Raw genomic sequence first — 17,500 nt, forward strand, 5'->3', positions numbered from 1 at the left:
CAGCCCCAAACCATGCTGCCCCCACCACCATACTTCACAGTTGGGGTGAGGTTTTGATGTTGGTGTGCTGTGCCTCTTTTTTGCCACAGGTAGTGTTTTGTGTGTTTCTTCCATGCAACTCAACTTTGGTTTCATCTGTCCACAGAATATTTTGCCAGTACTGCTGTGGAACATCCAGGTGCTCTTGTGCAAACTGTAATAGCCGGTTCACACGGGGGCGACTCTTCAGGCGACCTGGTCGCCTGACAAGTTGCCGTGGGTCGCCTGCCATAGATTAGCACAGGACCCGTTCTAATAGGAGCGACACAAGTCGCTCCGACTTAGAAAAAGGGTCCTGTACTACTCTGGGGCGACCTGGAGCAACCTGCATTGACTTCAATGATATGAAGTCCGTGCATGCCGCTCCGAGGTCGCGGTGCGAGCTGTGCAAGTCGGGTCGCGCCTATGTGAACCGGCTCTTAATGTGCAGCTTCCTGTGGTATAAAAAAGTGGAGATGGCGAGGTAGTCATTGGCAGGTGTGTGGCCAGCTTGTCTTTGGATATTATTTTAGTATCTGATGTTCGGGTTTTGAGTTTCCTGTATTCTATGATAAAGAAATTTGTATTTTTTTCAAAACTGCCGAACTGCCATATAAGATTGCTGGAGAGGTGAAGCAATTTCTATATACAACCTGGGATAGTGTATGCGGAACAACACAGTCATCTGAGCCCCCCCCACCCCAAAGCTGGCAACGACCTTCTCACTTCCCCTTCTGGAGAACAGGAAGTTCTATTTTAAACCCTTTTTATTTATTAATTTATTTTTTGTTAAAGGGCTGCGGATGTTAATTTTCCCAGCGCAGAGTGTAGATGGTTCATTTTCGGTAGTTATGGAGACCATACATGACCTCTGCCTCTGGCATTATCCTCCTTCAGTTTCCTCGGTTGGCCAATTTGTGTTCCAGATTGCCTGAGGAACCTCTACAGAGGGGTTAATGTCCTGAGATGGGCAGCGGGGAATGTGGGGGTCATTGTTGGGGAACTTTGTAGGATTGGTGGAGCTTTCGGATTTTTTGATGGCGGTGATGAGGCCAAACTCGTAATTTCCAGACAGAAGACCTCTCGTGTTCCTCTATGAAAGTCAGGCTGCTGTGGAAGGACATGAAGGACTGTTTCTGGCTCTTGGTATTCCACCCAAATCTAACTTTTGGGGTGATTTTGTTGCACTGAAACACTCCTATTCATATTTAACCACTTCCATACCACCAGCCGTCATATGACGTTCTTAGGTTTTCAGGGGTGTCATACTCAAATTTAATTTTGGGCCGCATCAGCATTATGATTGCCCTCAAAAGGGCCGGTTGTATCTGTAAAACTAGATGTACAGAGCACCCCCTACCCTTACATCAGACATCAAGAGCCTCCCCACCATCAGATATTGAGTCCCCCACCCTCCCTTACATCACAGTGCACCCCCCTTATCTTGTGCTGCTGCTGGGAAGAAGCTGTTGGCATTGCTGGAAAGCAAAAAGTTCAGGGTCTGGAGGAGGACCAGAGGGCTGGAGCATCTCCTGCAGCTGTAAGGGCCACATGAAATGGCCTGGAGGGCCGGATTCGGCCCGCGGGCCTTGTGTTTGACACATGTGGTTTAGGTGGAAATATTTGAAGGATGGGTGCAGCTACAGGCATCATTCAGATTTTTTTCAGCTTTTTTCTTTCTACCAGCGATTCCCTGCACCGTAAAAACAATAATTGCGTCAGTTCAACCGATTGATTGTTTTTACAGGTGGCGGGAGCGGATTTTCCCCCCCCTTCCTCCTGCTGCCCTCTAGGGCTTCCACCGATTTCCCCGGGCGATTAGCGAGCCAGAGAAGGAACCTGCCCAGTTGGTCCCAAGTCATCTGACTCTTGGAGGCATGAATGAGTGAGTTTGGGGGGGGGAGGAAGTTGAGGGAGATCGCATCCATCTTCATTCGGGGTCTGCAGACTCCAGCTGTGCTACTGGCTGAAACCGTGTGACGTCACTACTGTGCATGCGCGCGGGAGCCTCCGGTCACGGCACAGGGCTCTGAAGAAACAGCACGGGTGGGCGTTCTTTCAGAGCGCATGCGCCGATGACGTCATTGGCTGCATGCAATGTAAATATGTCCTAAACGGTGCAAGTTTAGGAGATCTTTACAGTACCTAATAGGTAAGACTACATAAAGGTACAAACAATACAGGGGGGTATACAATCTCTTTAACCACTTTACCACCGGAGGATTTTGCTGTCTTCCGTCCAGGCCACTTTTTGCGATTCGGCGCTGTGCGACTTCAACTGACAATTGCGCAGTCGTGCGACGCCGTACCCAAACGAAATTTACGTCCTTTTTTTCCCACAAACAGAGCTTTCTTTTGGTGGTATTTGATCACCTGTGCGATTTTTACTTTTTGCGCTATAAACAAAATAGCGTTTATTTTGAAAAAATAACAATATTTTTAACATTTTTTTATATGAAATTCCCCCCAAAAAAGATGTAAAAACCAATTTTTTAAAAAAATTTTTGGCCAATTTGTTTTCTGCTACCTATGTTTGGTAAAAAAAATCGCAATAAGCGTATTTTGATTGGTTTGCGCAAAAGTTATTGCGTTTACTAACAAAGGGAAAGATTTCTGTCATTTTTGGTGTTTTTTTTTTTAACGCGTAATGGCGGCGGTCTGCGATTTTTTTTTTTTTTGCGGGACTGCGACATTGCGGCGGACAGATCGGACCCTTGACTGACATTTTTGACACTTTTGGGGGTACCAGTGACATTACTGCAGTAATCAGTGCTATATATATGCACTGTTACTGTAAAAATGACACTGGCAGGGAAGGGGTTAATTTTATTGGAGAGGGAGGGGTTAATGTATGCCTGGTGCTTACTGACGTGTGGGGGGGAGGTGACTGAGTGAGTCAGGGACAGATCGGATGTCCAGCTATGCTGAACAGTCCGATCTGTCACTCCCTGTCACTATGGAGATCCGCCCGCTTGTGTTTACACAGGCGGGCGGATCTCCACACTAGATCCCCGGCGATCGGGGCAGAGCAGCGGCGATCGCCGCTGCTCCTCCCCTGGCCCGACTCCCGCTGTGAATGAAAACAGCGGGAGCGAGCCTCCGGCGGCGCGGGAGCGAGCCTCCGGCGGCGCGCAAGCGCCGCCCAGAAGGGGGAGTGTCCGACGACGTTAATACTACGTCGTCAGACGATAACGAGCCACTCTGCCGCAGTAGTATTACTGTGAGCGGACGTAAAGTGGTTAAAGATCATGTGCGTGTAAAGACAGGCATCCCAATACTTTTGACAATATAGTGCGTGTTATGTCTCATGCTTGTGCCAAGTGCTTTTTTTTTTTTTTTTTTAGTTTTTTAGTTTTTTTTAGTTTAGCTGGCCATCTTCAAGCTTGAGGCGTGTGACTGTGATTGCTCTCCAAGCATGTCGTTCTACCTACATGTTTGTAAAATAAATATATTTTTCAATCTGAGTTCAACAGTCAAAATGTTACTGAAAGCCATGAATTTTGGGGGTTTCCCCTATAAGGGTGAACGCTTTGCTGGGTCAGTTACTCCAATTCATGACCCATCTGGCCCCCTGATTGAATGTATGGTACAGCTGTAATCCCCCATAAATGATGCATTGTTTCTATTGTCTGCAATGTTACATGTTACCTTTTTAACAATTGTGCAAATAAATTATTTTGATTTTACTTCACTACCTTCTTACTTCCTTCCTGCCTCCTAAGTCCCACCTCCTTGAGGGGGTTCCCTGTTTCTTGTACTTCACTATTTTGGGATGTGAATAAATAAATGTAATAGTGCCGCGCAATTAAAGTGCTCCCAATTCATAAATAAAAAAATAAATAGTGAATATACGAGTATTGAACTAATAAATAATTAATAAATATATATGATACTTACACACATATATATATATATATATATATATAAAATAAAAAAATAAATAGTGAATATGCGAGCACTGAATTGATATATATACAGTGGGTACGGAAAGTATTCAGACCCCCTTACATTTTTCACTCTTTGTTATATTGCAGCCATTTGCTAAAATCATTTAAGTTCATTCTTCTTCCTCATGAATGTACACATAGCACCCCATACTGACAGAAAAACAAATAATTGTTGACATTGTTGCAGATTTATTAAAAAAGAAAAACTGAAATATCACATGGTCCTAAGTATTCAGACCCTTTGCTCAGTATTTAGTAGAAGCCCCCTTTTGATCTAATACAGCCAGGAGTCTTTTTAGGAAAGATGCAACAAGTCTTTCACACCTGGATTTGGGGATCCTCTGCCATTCCTCCTTGCAGATCCTCTCCAGTTCTGTCAGGTTGGATGGTAAACGTTGGTGGACGGCCATTTTTAGGTCTCTCCAGAGATGCTCAATTGGGTTTAAGTCAGGGCTCTGGCTGGACCATTCAAGAACAGTCACGGAGTTGTGAAGCCACTCCTTCATTATTTTAGCTGTGTGCTTAGGGTCATTGTCTTGTTGGAAGGTAAACCTTCTGCCCAGTCTGAGGTCCAGAGCACTCTGGAGAAGGTTTTTGTCCAGGATATCCCTGTACTTGGCTGCATTCATCTTTCCCTCGATTGCAACCAGTCGTCCTGTCCCTGCAGCTGAAAAACACCCCCACAGCATGATGCTGCCACCACCATGCTTCACTGTTGGGACTGTATTGGACAGGTGATGAGTAGTGCCTGGTTTTCTCCACACATACCGCTTAGAATTAAGGCCAAAAAGTTCTATTTTGGTCTCATCAGACCAGAGAATCTTATTTCTCACCATCTTGGAGTCCTTCAGGTGTTTTTTAGCAAACTCCATGCGGGCTTTCATGTGTCTTACACTGAGGAGAGGCTTCCGTCGGGCCACTCTGCCATAAAGCCCCGACTGGTGGAGGGCTGCAGTGATGGTTGACTTTCTCCCATCTCCTGACTGCATCTCTGGAGCTCAGCCACAGTGATCTTCGGGTTCTTCTTTACCTCTCTCACCAAGGCTCTTCTCCCCCGATAGCTCAGTTTGGCCGGACGGCCAGCTCTAGGAAGGGTTCTGGTCATCCCAAACGTCTTCCATTTGAGGATTATGGAGGCCACTGTGCTCTTAGGAACCTTAAGTGCAGCAGAAATCTTTTTGTAACCTTGGCCAGATCTGTGCCTTGCCACAATTCTGTCTCTGAACTCTTCAGGCAGTTCCTTTGACCTCATGATTCTCATTTGCTCTGACATGCATTGTGATCTGGAAGGTCTTATATAGACAGGTGTGTGGCTTTCCTAATCAAGTCCAATCAGTATAATCAAACACAGCTGGACTCAAATGAAGGTGTAGAACCATCTCAAGGATGATCAGAAGAAATGGAAAGCACCTGAGTTAAATATATGAGTGTCACAGCAAAGGGTCTGAATACTTAGGACCATGTGATATTTCAGTTTTTCTTTTTTAATAAATCTGCAACAATGTCAACAATTCTGTGTTTTTCTGTCAGTATGGGGTGCTATGTGTACATTCATGAGGAAGAAGAATGAACTTAAATGATTTTAGCAAATGGCTGCAATATAACAAAGAGTGAAAAATCTAAGGGGGTCTGAATACTTTCCGTACCCACTGTATATATATCTCACTATTTTATTTTTTTCTTTATATATTATTTATTTATTCAATTCTCATATATTCACTATTTATTTTTTATTTATTTATTTATTTATTCAATACTCATATATTCACTATTTATATATTTTTTATTTATATATTATTTATTTATTCAATATTATTATACAGGATTTATATAGCGCCAACAGTTTGTGCAGCGCTTTACAATGTGAGGGAACACAATACAGTTACAATACAATTTAAAACCGGAGGAACTAGAGGGCCCTGCTCGTTAGAGCTTACAATAATCATATATTTACTATTTATTTTTTTATTTATATATTTTTTATTTATTCAATACTCCTATATTCACTATTTTATTTTTTTATTTATATATTATTTATTTATTCAATACTCATATATTCACTATTTATTTATTTTTATTTATGTATTGGGTGCACTTTAATTGCGCGGCACTATTAATTTATTTATTTAACCCCACATTTATGAGAGAGTGCTGTGCTCGCTGCAGTTTTTTTAAATAGTGTCTAATCTCGTTTTCTCACATCAACATCTTAATTTATATTTTGGGATGTGGCAGATGGTCCAATGGACACCTAGACACTCAGCTCTCTATCTATTTTCATAGCGGAGAATGGGTGGCCTGATCGGGTCCGTTTGAAAAACGGACAGGCATACCCGATCGGTCCGAAGAGATAACGGTTTTGGTTTTTTTTTTTGTTTTTTTGGTATGCTTGTTAGCCCCTAAAGAAGAGGAATTTGGTAACCAATGAATTGATGAATCCTATTGGCTGTCTTTTTAATAAGAAAAAAAAAAAAACCTTTGTACCTTACTGTTGCACCTGTATTTGGCACTCCTAGCCCCTGTATACCTTAGGCTGGCCATACATGTACAATTTTCTGTTGGATTTACCAAAAACCATATAATAGGAGGTCAAAACTAAACCACACTTTCAATTGTATCCTATAAGGCAGTCCTTTGTACTACATGGTTGAAGGTAAATCTAAAGAAAATTGTAGGAAAATTGTATAATGTATGGCCAGCCTAAAGCAATTAAATCCTTATTGGGGTTCAACACTATTCCTAAGCTATAAAAAAAAAAAATAGGTTAGTGATTTGGAGCACTTTAAAGTGGTATTAAACCCCAAATCACATTTATTATATTGCAGCTTAGCAATCTTTAGATGTGATGGCTGCATTGGGTTTCTTTTTTTTTTTTTTTTTTTTTTTTAGTCTTTCCTTTATTTTCATCTGGTGATCCTGCCAGTAAGTCTGTGCTTTTTTTTTTTTTTTTTTTTAGTCTTTCCTTTATTTTCAGCTGGTGATCCTGCCAGTAAGTCTGTGCTTTTTTTTTTCTTTTTTTTTTCTTTTTAGTCTTTCCTTTTATTTTCATCTGGTGATCCTGCCAGTAAGTCTGTGCTTTTTTTTTTTTTTTTTTTTTTAAACAACAAGCTGTCCCGCAGATGTAACAGGTAGAGGGATGAGACAAACCATTTCTTATTGACAGGGGTGCTGATAAGGTTTTATTGATTTATGTAAAACCTTTATCCCAAGAGTAACAGAAACTGTTACTGTAACCGATTTATCCAGTGTGAGCTGGAGTTTGGCTTCAATTTGTTAGTATAGCTAAATCTGCTAGTACATCTCAGACTGAAAAAATCTACCATCCAAAGGTGCCCCCTGTGCTCCTTCATCCAGAGTGGAGGCGCTCTAATACAGGAGTAGAGCTGCACGATTAATCGTAACAGAATCAAGATCGCGATTCACTCCCCCTGACGATCTTAACATGACACTTGCTCGATTCTTTACATAGCTGTGAGGGAGGCTGTCAAAAAAAAAAGAGCCTCCCTCAAAAGCCTATCAGCATTAGTCTCCCACTGAACTGTAAACACAAATGATTACATTGTATCTTTTCTTTCCCTCTGCCGGAGGAAGGAAGTTTAACCTCTTAAAGACTAAACCTTTTTCCTACACTTGTTGCTTGCAAGTTAAATCAGTTTATTTTTCCTAGAAAAGTAGTTAGAACCCCCAAACATTTATATATATATTTTTTTTTTAGCAGAGACCCTGCAGAATAAAATGGTGATTGTTGTAAACTTTTATGTCACACTGTATTTGCGCAGCAGTCTTTCAAACGCAATTAATACACTTTAATGAATAAAAAAATAAAAAAAAAAAACAAAACCGTAAAGTTATCCCAATTTTTTTTATAATGTAAAAGATGTTACACAGAGAAACGTGAGAGAATCGTGATCTTTATTCCAAGCAAAAAAATCGTGATTCTCATTTTGACCAGAATCGTGCAGCTCTATACAGGAGGTGTGTTACTGGCCAGATCACCAAGTGAAAACAGAGGGGGGGGGGGAAAAGCCTAAAAGAGAAAACTAATGCAGCCACCACATCTAATGATTGGTAAGCTGCAATATACAACATTTTGGGTTAAACGCGGCTTTGAGACTTCTGAAGGTTTTATTTATTTGAGGGTCAGCAAAATGAAGTTGAGTGACATGGCGCTCAGTTCCAGGTGGGATGAATATCTGTGATGTTCATATTTGGTCTTTTGTTCCTTTTTATCGCATTGCCCGTTCAGAAGAGGCGGCATGTAGGTATCGCCTGTCCCCGCTCCTCATCTGCATGCCTTGAATTGTAGCATCCTGCTTAGAAGTCGTCATACTACCTGATAACCGCATCAGAAAAAAAACCCGGCTTATTGCCAAGAGCACCGCAAAAAAAAAAAACGCAGCAGCGCACAGCATCCAAGTCATATGAGCAAAAGATCATTTCTGATTGGCCGGCTGCTGCGGGCGACTGTCAATCATTCTTTGCGGTGCGAAATAAGCCAAATAATATCTCCGCCTTCCAGTCCAGGATTAACCAAGGCCTGAGCACCCATCCCCCCACCATTTCCCTCTAGCGTACTCTACTTAGACTTCATATTCCTCTACTGCATGAGCGCTTACCTGCCGCTACATACCAATCGCTAACCTGCATTTCTCTTTGTTTTTCTTTTCCAATCCCTTTCATTGGCTGTTCTGCTCCTCAGGGGACGTCCTCTTCCAAATGGCAGAAGTTCACCGGCAGATCCAGAACCAGCTGGAGGAAATGGTAAGTGAAAATATTTTATTAGAAATAATAATAAAAATTAATAGTAATAATAATTTATGATTATTGGAAAGGGAAAAATGGAGGCATGATGGACTTTAATGTTGCCATACAAATTCTGGACATAAACGGGGAGATACCATATTTTGTAAAAACAATATATAAAATTTATTGATAAATTGTGGACATAAACGGGGAGATACCATATTTTGTAAAAAAAAATATATAAAATTTATTGACAAATTGTGGACATAAACGGGGAGATACCATATTTTGTAAAAACAATATATAAAATTTATTGATAAATTGTGGACATAAACGGGGAGATACCATATTTTGTAAAAAAAAATATATAAAATTTATTGACAAATTGTGGACATAAACGGGGAGATATCATATTTTGTAAAAAAAATATATATAATATTTATTGGAAAAGTATTAGTTAATAGTATTATATTAGAATAGAAAAAAAGAATAAAAATATTTGTGAAAAACATAAAAGCAAAAACATTATACGTGTGAAGACCTACATATATAGTAAGTAATATATACATATAAAAAGGCTCTACACTACTGGTACCATGGATGAGGCCGCATGAAACAGTGATGAGCATCATCCTAGTAAATTCTGCCCGACATGTTTCGTGGAGTATAACCGCTTCCTCAGGAGCTTTTATAAATCTTTTGTGCGAGGTTGATTCAGCATCTAATAAACGGGGAGATACCATATTTTGTAAAAAAAAAAAATCTATAATATTTATTGAAAAAGTTACTAATATTATATTGGAATAAAAAAAAAAAAAGAATAAAACTATTTGTGAAAAACACATACACAAAAAGATTATATGTGTAAAGACCTACATATATAGTAAGTAATATATACACATAAAAAGGCTTTACACTACTGGTACCATAGATGAGGCCACATGAAACGGTGATGAGCAGCATCCTAGTAAATTCTGCCCGACATGTTTCGTGGAGTATAACCGCTTCCTCAGGAGCTTTTATAAATCTTTTGTGCGAGGTTGATTCAGCATCTAATACTGGAAGAAACACGAGAATCATGATTTATCTTCAGATGGAACAAATGTATCAAACAGAACAGCAAGCGTGTAATATATATATATATATATATATATATATATATATATATATATATATATAAATGTGTATATGTATATATAAATAAATATATTAAAAAAAAATATATATATATAAATATATAAAAAAAAAAAAAAATATATATATATATATATATATATATATATATATATAGTGTGTGTGTGTGTGTGTGTATATATATATATATATATATATATATATATATATATATATATATATATAAAAAAATATATCCCCACCAAAAACCTTACCCAGAGTACCAAGCAGGCGCAGACAGGCGATTATCATTTCTTATTAATACTTTTTTATATTTTTAATAATTGTATTTTTTATTTAAAATATTTCATGAAATAAAAAAAATATCATTTTTTAAAATGTTTTATACAAATTTAGGATCTGTACAAAATGTAGCATTTTGTGTAAAATATGTATAACATTTTATATAATTATTTTAAATAAAACAAATCTATGCAAAATATTTCCTTAAAATATCTTATAAAAAATGTAATCTGGACTGCTCAAAAAAATTAAAAGAACACTGAAAACTCATCAGATCGCAATGGGGAAAAATATCATGCTGGATATCTATACTGGTAAGGACTGGGTAATGTGTTAGGCTCTATACTGGTAAGGACTGGGTAATGTGTTAGGATCTATACTGGTATCGACTGGGTAATGTGTTAGGATCTATACTGGTATGGACTGGGTAATGTGTTAGGATCTATACTATACTGTTATGGACTGGGTAATGTGTTAGGATCTATACTGGTATGGATTGGATTATGTGTTAGGATCTATACTTGGTATGGACTGGGTAATGTGTTATGGACTGGGTAATGTGTTAGGATCTATACTGGTATGGACTGGGTAATGTGTTAGGATCTATTCTGGTAAGGACTGGGTAATGTGTTAGGATCTATGCTGGTATGGACTGGGTAATGTGTTAGGATCTATACTGGTAGGGACTGGGTAATGTGTTAGGATCTATACTGGTATGGACTGGGTAATATGTTAGGATCTATACTGGTAAGGACTGGGTAAAAAGCTGTTCATTCGAAGGGATTGCATGAGGACTCGAGGACATACTATGCGATTGGAGGAGAAGCGTTTTAACCTCAGGCAACGAGGAGGGTTCTTTACTGTTAGGGCTACAAGATTGTGGAATTGTCTACCACAAGAGGTGGTTTCTGCGGGTAGTATGGTGGCTTTCAAAAGACTCTTAGACTTACATCTCAAGGATCAGGACATTAAGGGCTATGTGAGATGATTACAGCCACACACAGGTTGAACTGGATGGACTATTGTCTTTATTCAACCTCACCTACTATGTAATATGTAACTATGTGTTAGGATCTATACTGGTATGGACTGGGTAATGTGTTAGGATCTATACTGGTATGGACTGGGTAATGTGTTAGGATCTATACTGGTATGGACTGGGTAATGTGTTAGGATCTATACTGGTATGGACTGGGTAATGTGTTGGGATCTATACTGGTATGGACTGGGTAATGTGTTAGGATCTATACTGGTATGGACTGGGTAATGTGTTGGGATCTATACTGGTATGAACTGGGTAATGTGTTAGGATCTATACTGGTAAGGACTGGGTAATGTGTTAGGATCTATACTGGTAAGGACTGGGTAATGTGTTCGGATCTATACTGGTGTGGACTGGGTAATGTGTTGGGATCTATACTGGTATGGACTGGGTAATGTGTTAGGATCTATACTGGTAAGGACTGGGTAATGTGTTAGGATCTATACTGGTAAGGACTGGGTAATGTGTTAGGATCTATACTGGTATGGACTGGGTAATGTGTTAGGATCTATACTGGTATGGACTGGGTAATGTGTTAGGATCGATACTGGTATGGACTGGGTAATGTGTTAGGAAGGAAAGGATGCCACATTGTTTGGTGGAAATAAAAATTATCACCCTACAGAGGGCTGAATTCAAAGTCACCCTGAAAATCAAAGTGAAAAAATGATGCAGCAGGCGAGTCAATTTTGCTGAAATTTAATTGCAGCAACCTCAGAATGGTCCTCAGTAGTTTGTATGGCCACCATGTGCTTGTATGCATGCCTGACAATGTCTGGGCATGCTTCTAATGAGAGGACGGATGGTGTCCTGGGGTATTTCCTCCCAGATCTGGACCAGGGCATCACTGAGCTCCTGAACAGACTGAGGTGCAATCTGGCGGCGTCGGATGGACTGAAACATAATGTCCCAGAGGTTTTCTGTTGGATTTAGGTGCATGCAAGTGTGGGGGCCATTCAATGGTATCAATTCCTTCATCCTCCTGGAAATAGCTGCATATTCTCGCCACATGAGGCCGGGCATTGTGGTGCACCAGTAGGAACCCACTGCACCAGCGTTGGGTCTGACAAAGGATCCAAGGATTTCATCCCGATACCTAATGGCAGTCAGGGTGCCATTGTCTAGCCTGTAGAGGTCTGTGCCCCCCTCCATGGATATTCCTCCCCAGACCATCACTGACCCACCACCAAACCGGTCTTGCTGAACGATGTTACAGGCAGCATAACCTTCTCCATGGCTTCTCCAGACCCTTTCACGTCTGTCACATGTGCTCAGGGTGAACCTGCTCTCATCTGTGAAAAGCACAGGGCGCCAGTGGAGGACCTGCCAAATCTGGGGTTCAATGGGAAATGCCAATCGACCTCCACAGTGCCGGGCAGTGAGCACAGGTCCCACTAGAGAAGGTCGGGCCCTCAGGCCACCCTCATGAAGTCTGTTTCTGATTGTTTGGTCAGAGACATTCACACCAGTGTCCTGCTGGAGGTCATTTTGTAGGGCTCTGGCAGTGCTCATCCTGATCCTCCTTGCACAAAGGAGCAGATACCGGTCCTGCTGATGGGTTAAGGACCTTCTATGGTCCCGTCCAGCTCTCCTAAAGTAACTGCCTGTCTCCTGGAATCTCCTCCATGCTCTTAAGACTGTGCTGGGAGACACAACAAACCTTCTGGCAATGACACATATTGGTGTGCCATCCTGGAGGGGTTTTGATCCTAAATAGGAGGAACACAGGCGCTCTGTGTTCATTCCAGAGAGAACAATGGTCTGCTGTGTTTACAACAGCAGACCGTCGTCCTCTCTCCATGGGGAGCGATTGCGGGTGCCCGGCGGCAATAGTGGCTGCCGGCCCTGTGGATCGGCCTCTCCGCAGCCTAATGGGGGAGCGAGCGTACATCCGGCGGCGTGGCCCCTAGAAGCACTCCCGCGAACCGCCGTACAAGTACTGCGGTTTGTGCAGCTGAGCCAGCCTGACGCAGTATATGCGGCAGTCGGTTGGCATGTAGTTAATTATTGTGAAATGCACTTTGCGTATCCAGGCATGCTGTTTCCTTCTCTATTAGTAAGGTGTATTCAAGGGCTTTTAGGTGACAAGAATGCAGCTTCAGCATTTTCACCTTTTCCTATGTGGCTCCTGAGTCGGACTGAGGAGCCGTGCCTTTTGGCTATGGGACAAGAAGTGAAGGGAAAAACCGGCCTGGTCATACAATAGGCATAGAGCAGGGAGGGTTACAACCTAACACTCGCAGTTAATGGGAAGGTTGGCCAGCAGAACTCTTGATTGAGCGTTTAATAAAGCATTGCACAATGTTGTCCTGTGATGATTCCATGCCTAGCGTTGCCCGGGGATCTGCGCTGTTTTGCGTCGCTGGCATTGCTGTGTGGATTTTCGGTGTCGGTCTTCCTGGCCTCTCCATCAATCCTGTCTGTTGGGTGGATGTTGCTCTGCCCACCCTCCTTCGCTTCCCACCTGCTGATCTGTGTGTCTGCTCCTTCTCCATATGTGCCGCCATCTGTTCTCCCATCTCTCCGTCACACTTCATCATCTTTCTGGGCAGACCTGTCAGCGCATCTTATTCCTGTCCTGGACTCTGCCGCCCAGAAAACTGCGTCCGGGACTGGCACGCTACTCACTGCTGAGCTCATGCAAAAAAGTGGAGCCAAGACCTCCTATGGAGAGTGTTCATTCTTCAGCCCCTCCGTTAATTTGAGTGGGATCAGGATATCCGAAAAATAGAATCACCCAAAGGGATTGTGGTGTGTATGTGTACAGTGGGGAAAAAAAATTATTTGATCCCCTGCAGATTTTGTAAGTTTGCCCACTTACAAAGAAATGAAGGGTCTATCGTTTTTATCATAGGTGTATTTTAACCACTTAAGCCCCGGAAGATTTTACCCCCTTCCTGACCAGGGCCTATTTTGCGATTCGGCACTGCGTGACTTTAATGGACAATTGCGCGATCCTGTGACGCTGTACCTAAACGAATTTGACGTCCTTTTTTTCCCACAAACAGAGCTTTCTTTTGGTGGTATTTGATTACCTGTGCGATTTTTTTTTTTTTTTTTTTTGATCATGCGCTATAAACAAAAAAAGAGCGACAATTTTGCAAAAATAACAATATTTTTCACATTTTTTTATATGAAATTCCCCAAAAAAAATGTAAAAATCTAAATTTTTTAACATTTTAGGCCAATTTGTTTTATGCTACATATTTTTGGTAAAAAAAAATCGCAAAAAGCGTATTTTGATTGGTTTGCGCAAAAGTTATTGCGTTTACTAACTAAGGGAAAGATTTTTGTCCTTTTTGTTAGTTTTTTTTTTTTTTTAACGAGTAATGGCGGCGATCTGCGATTTTATTGCGGGACTGCGACATTGCGGCGGACAGATCGGACCCTTGACTGACATTTTTGACACTTTTGGGGGTACCAGTGACATTACTACAGTAATCAGTGCTATACATATGCACTGTTACTGTAAAATGACACTGGCAGTGAAGGGGTTAACTTTTTTTTTGAGAGGGAGGGGCTGTGTGTGTCCCTAGGGGCGTGATTCTAACTGTGATTGGCTGTGGCTTGAGGTGTAGGAACAGTGATCAACGGTCCTATATAGTAGAACCGTATGATCACTGTTCTTACACAGGGGAGAATGACAGGCGGCTTGTTTACATCAGCCGCCTGCCTTTCTCCCGCTCTAATGGACGATCGCGAGTGCACGGCGGACATCGGGTCCGCCGGGCACACGCGTCGGGGGGTCGGTGACCGAGCAGGAGCGCGCCTCTGGCGGCGCGCGCTCGCTCCCCAGAGCCTCACAGGCTAGTGACGTAGCCCTACGTCACTTAGCCTGTGAGGGGCTGACCGCCGCAAGTACCGGAAAAGTGGTTAAATGATCAGGTCAAAATATCAACCAAAAATCCAGAAAAAAACAGGATACAAATGCTAAAAATCAAGCTGTAGTTCAGTGAGTAAAATAAGTATTTGATACCCAAGCAAGAGACGACTTGGTAGTTGGTGGAGAAACCCTTGTTGGTAAGCACAGAGGTAAGAAGTTTCTTGTAGTTGGTGACCAGGTTTGCACACATCTCAGGAGGGATTTTGGTCCACTCTTCTTTACAGATCCTCTTCTTTACAGATCTTCTCTAAATCCTTAAGGTTTCTTGGCTGTCTCTTGGCAACTCAAAGTTTCAGCTCCCTCCATAAATTTTCTATAGCAGGGATTCACAAACTACGGCCCTCCAGTTGTTCAGGAACTACAATTCCCATCATGCCTAATCATGTATGCGAATGTCAGAGTTGTACAATGCCTCATGGGATGTGTAGTTCCACAACAGCTGGAGGGACGTAGTTTGGGAATCCCTGTTCTATAGGATTAAGGTCTGGAGACTAACTAGGCCACTTCATGACCTTAATGTGCTTCTTGAGCCACTTCTTTGTTGCCTTGCTTGCCTATGTTTTGGGTCTGTATCATGCTGGAAGACCCATCTTCAGAGTTCTGGCGGAGGGAAGAAAGTTCTCATCCCAAGATTTTACAATACATGGCCTCGTCCATTGGCCCCTCATCTTTAGCAGAGAAACCGCTTTGTGTTTCCTCCTCAATGCTTGACTGTAAGGATGGTGTTCTTAGTAGTGATCAACCGATATTGTTTTTTCATTGCCGATACCAATATTTTGGTCATCGCGTATCGGTAGCTGCCGATATTTTCGTACATTTTTTTTTTTTTACTTTACAGGTACTCTTGTGGAGGCATCTGGAAGTCTAAAAGACCCCAAACCCCTCCTCTGCACTTAAAAGCATTCAAAACGCCAAGTTTGGCTGTTTTGAATGCTGTCATTTTTTTGAATCTGGCGCTTAGTACCTGGAAGTGATGTCATGACATCACTTCCGGATTTTTTCATGGAGACCTGATCAGAGCCGAATCGGGTCTTCAGTGGCCATGCCGTGGAAGGCGGCGGGAGGGGGGGGCGTCCCCTCCCGCTCCTTGTAATGACAGCCAAGCGGCTTCTCAGCTGCATCGGTTGTCATTAACAAGACAGCCGACCGCCGGCTATGGACGCCGGTACCGGGGTGATGCTTCTAGCTGCAGGCATCACTCCGGTACAAGTACTTTCCGAAATATCGGCACTATCGGTAACCTTAGGGGCCGATTCCGATATATCGAGAGTGCATATCGGCCCTCGATATAGCGACTTTGCCGATAATCGGTCAATCCCTAATTCTTAGGGTCATAGCCAGCTTTTTTCTTCCTCCATAAATGGCGAGTCGAGTCAATGGAAACATGATGCTTTGGGGCTGTTTCTCTGCTAAAGGTACAGGCCAACTTTGCCATATTGAGGGGCCAAATGGCTGGCACAATGTATTGTAAAATCTTGGATGAGAGCCTTTTTTACCGCAGCCAGAACACTGAAGATGGGTCATGGATGGGTCTCCCAGCATGACAATGACCCAAAACATACCACCAATGCAACAAAGGAGTGGCTCAAGCAGATGCACACTAAAATTATTGTAAAGTCTGTTAAAAAAAAAAAAAAAAAAACCTGTTCTACTTACCTCCTCTATGCAGTTGGTTTTGCACAGAGAAGCTAATTTTTCAGACTGGGTTTCCTGATGGTGACAATAATGGACGATGTCTATATAATGTACGATGTCATGGTGGATTGTTGATGTCACTGGAACCCCAGGTGACACCTCAATTGGGGAGTCCCTGGTGATGCGAAGGACCACCTAAATGGAAAGTCGAGATCTGAGGTGGACGTTGAACTACAACTTAACCACTTGGCACTCGCCAGAGCGATGCGGCTCTTGTTCTGGGGTGACGTCATACAACGGGGGCCCCAGAACGGATGCTCTCGCACGGCGCACAGTGCTCCTAGGACAAGTCGCGTCCCCGATCTTGGTAAAGAGCCAGTGACGTGGCTCTTTACACATGTGATCGGTCACATATAAATGAGGAAGTACCGTTTTATTGGCTCTCTTCGCCTCACACTGTCAGTGTGGCGAGGAGAGCCAATCAGTGGCTCTTTCTCAAAGGGAAGTCTAGGACCAGGTAATCAGGACACTGATCATCAGTGCCCTGATTACAGTAGCGTTAAAAAAAAGTGCCCATAAGTCACCTCAACCAATGCCCATCGGTGCCCACAATCAGTGCCCATAGTCCTGACAGTCAGTGCCTGCTCATCTCTGCTGCCCATCAGTGCGGCATATTAGTACTAGGGATCTACAGATTATAGGCAAAGCCGATATATCGGGGGCCGATATGCACTTTCCCCAATATATCGGAATCGGCCACCAAGGTGACCGATATTTCGGGAAAGTGCTTGTACCGGAGTGATGCTTGCAGTGAGA

At 42.2% G+C, this 17,500-nt stretch overlaps 1 protein-coding gene across 5 annotated transcripts in view; it reads left to right on the forward strand.

The window, feature by feature from the left end:
- Positions 1 to 17,500, forward strand: part of BAIAP2 (BAR/IMD domain containing adaptor protein 2) — a 249,751-nt gene that overhangs the window by 121,843 nt on the left and 110,408 nt on the right. For all 5 annotated transcript variants that reach the window (XM_082271803.1, XM_082271807.1, XM_082271805.1 and 2 more), the window contains exon 4: positions 8,665 to 8,726. In XM_082271803.1, the coding sequence (XP_082127929.1) occupies positions 8,665 to 8,726 (62 nt within the window). The remainder of the gene's footprint in view (positions 1 to 8,664; positions 8,727 to 17,500) is intronic.

The sequence above is a fragment of the Pelophylax lessonae genome (genome assembly GCF_965119305.1).
Source record: "Pelophylax lessonae genome assembly, chromosome: 11".
Lineage (NCBI taxonomy): Eukaryota > Metazoa > Chordata > Amphibia > Anura > Ranidae > Pelophylax > Pelophylax lessonae.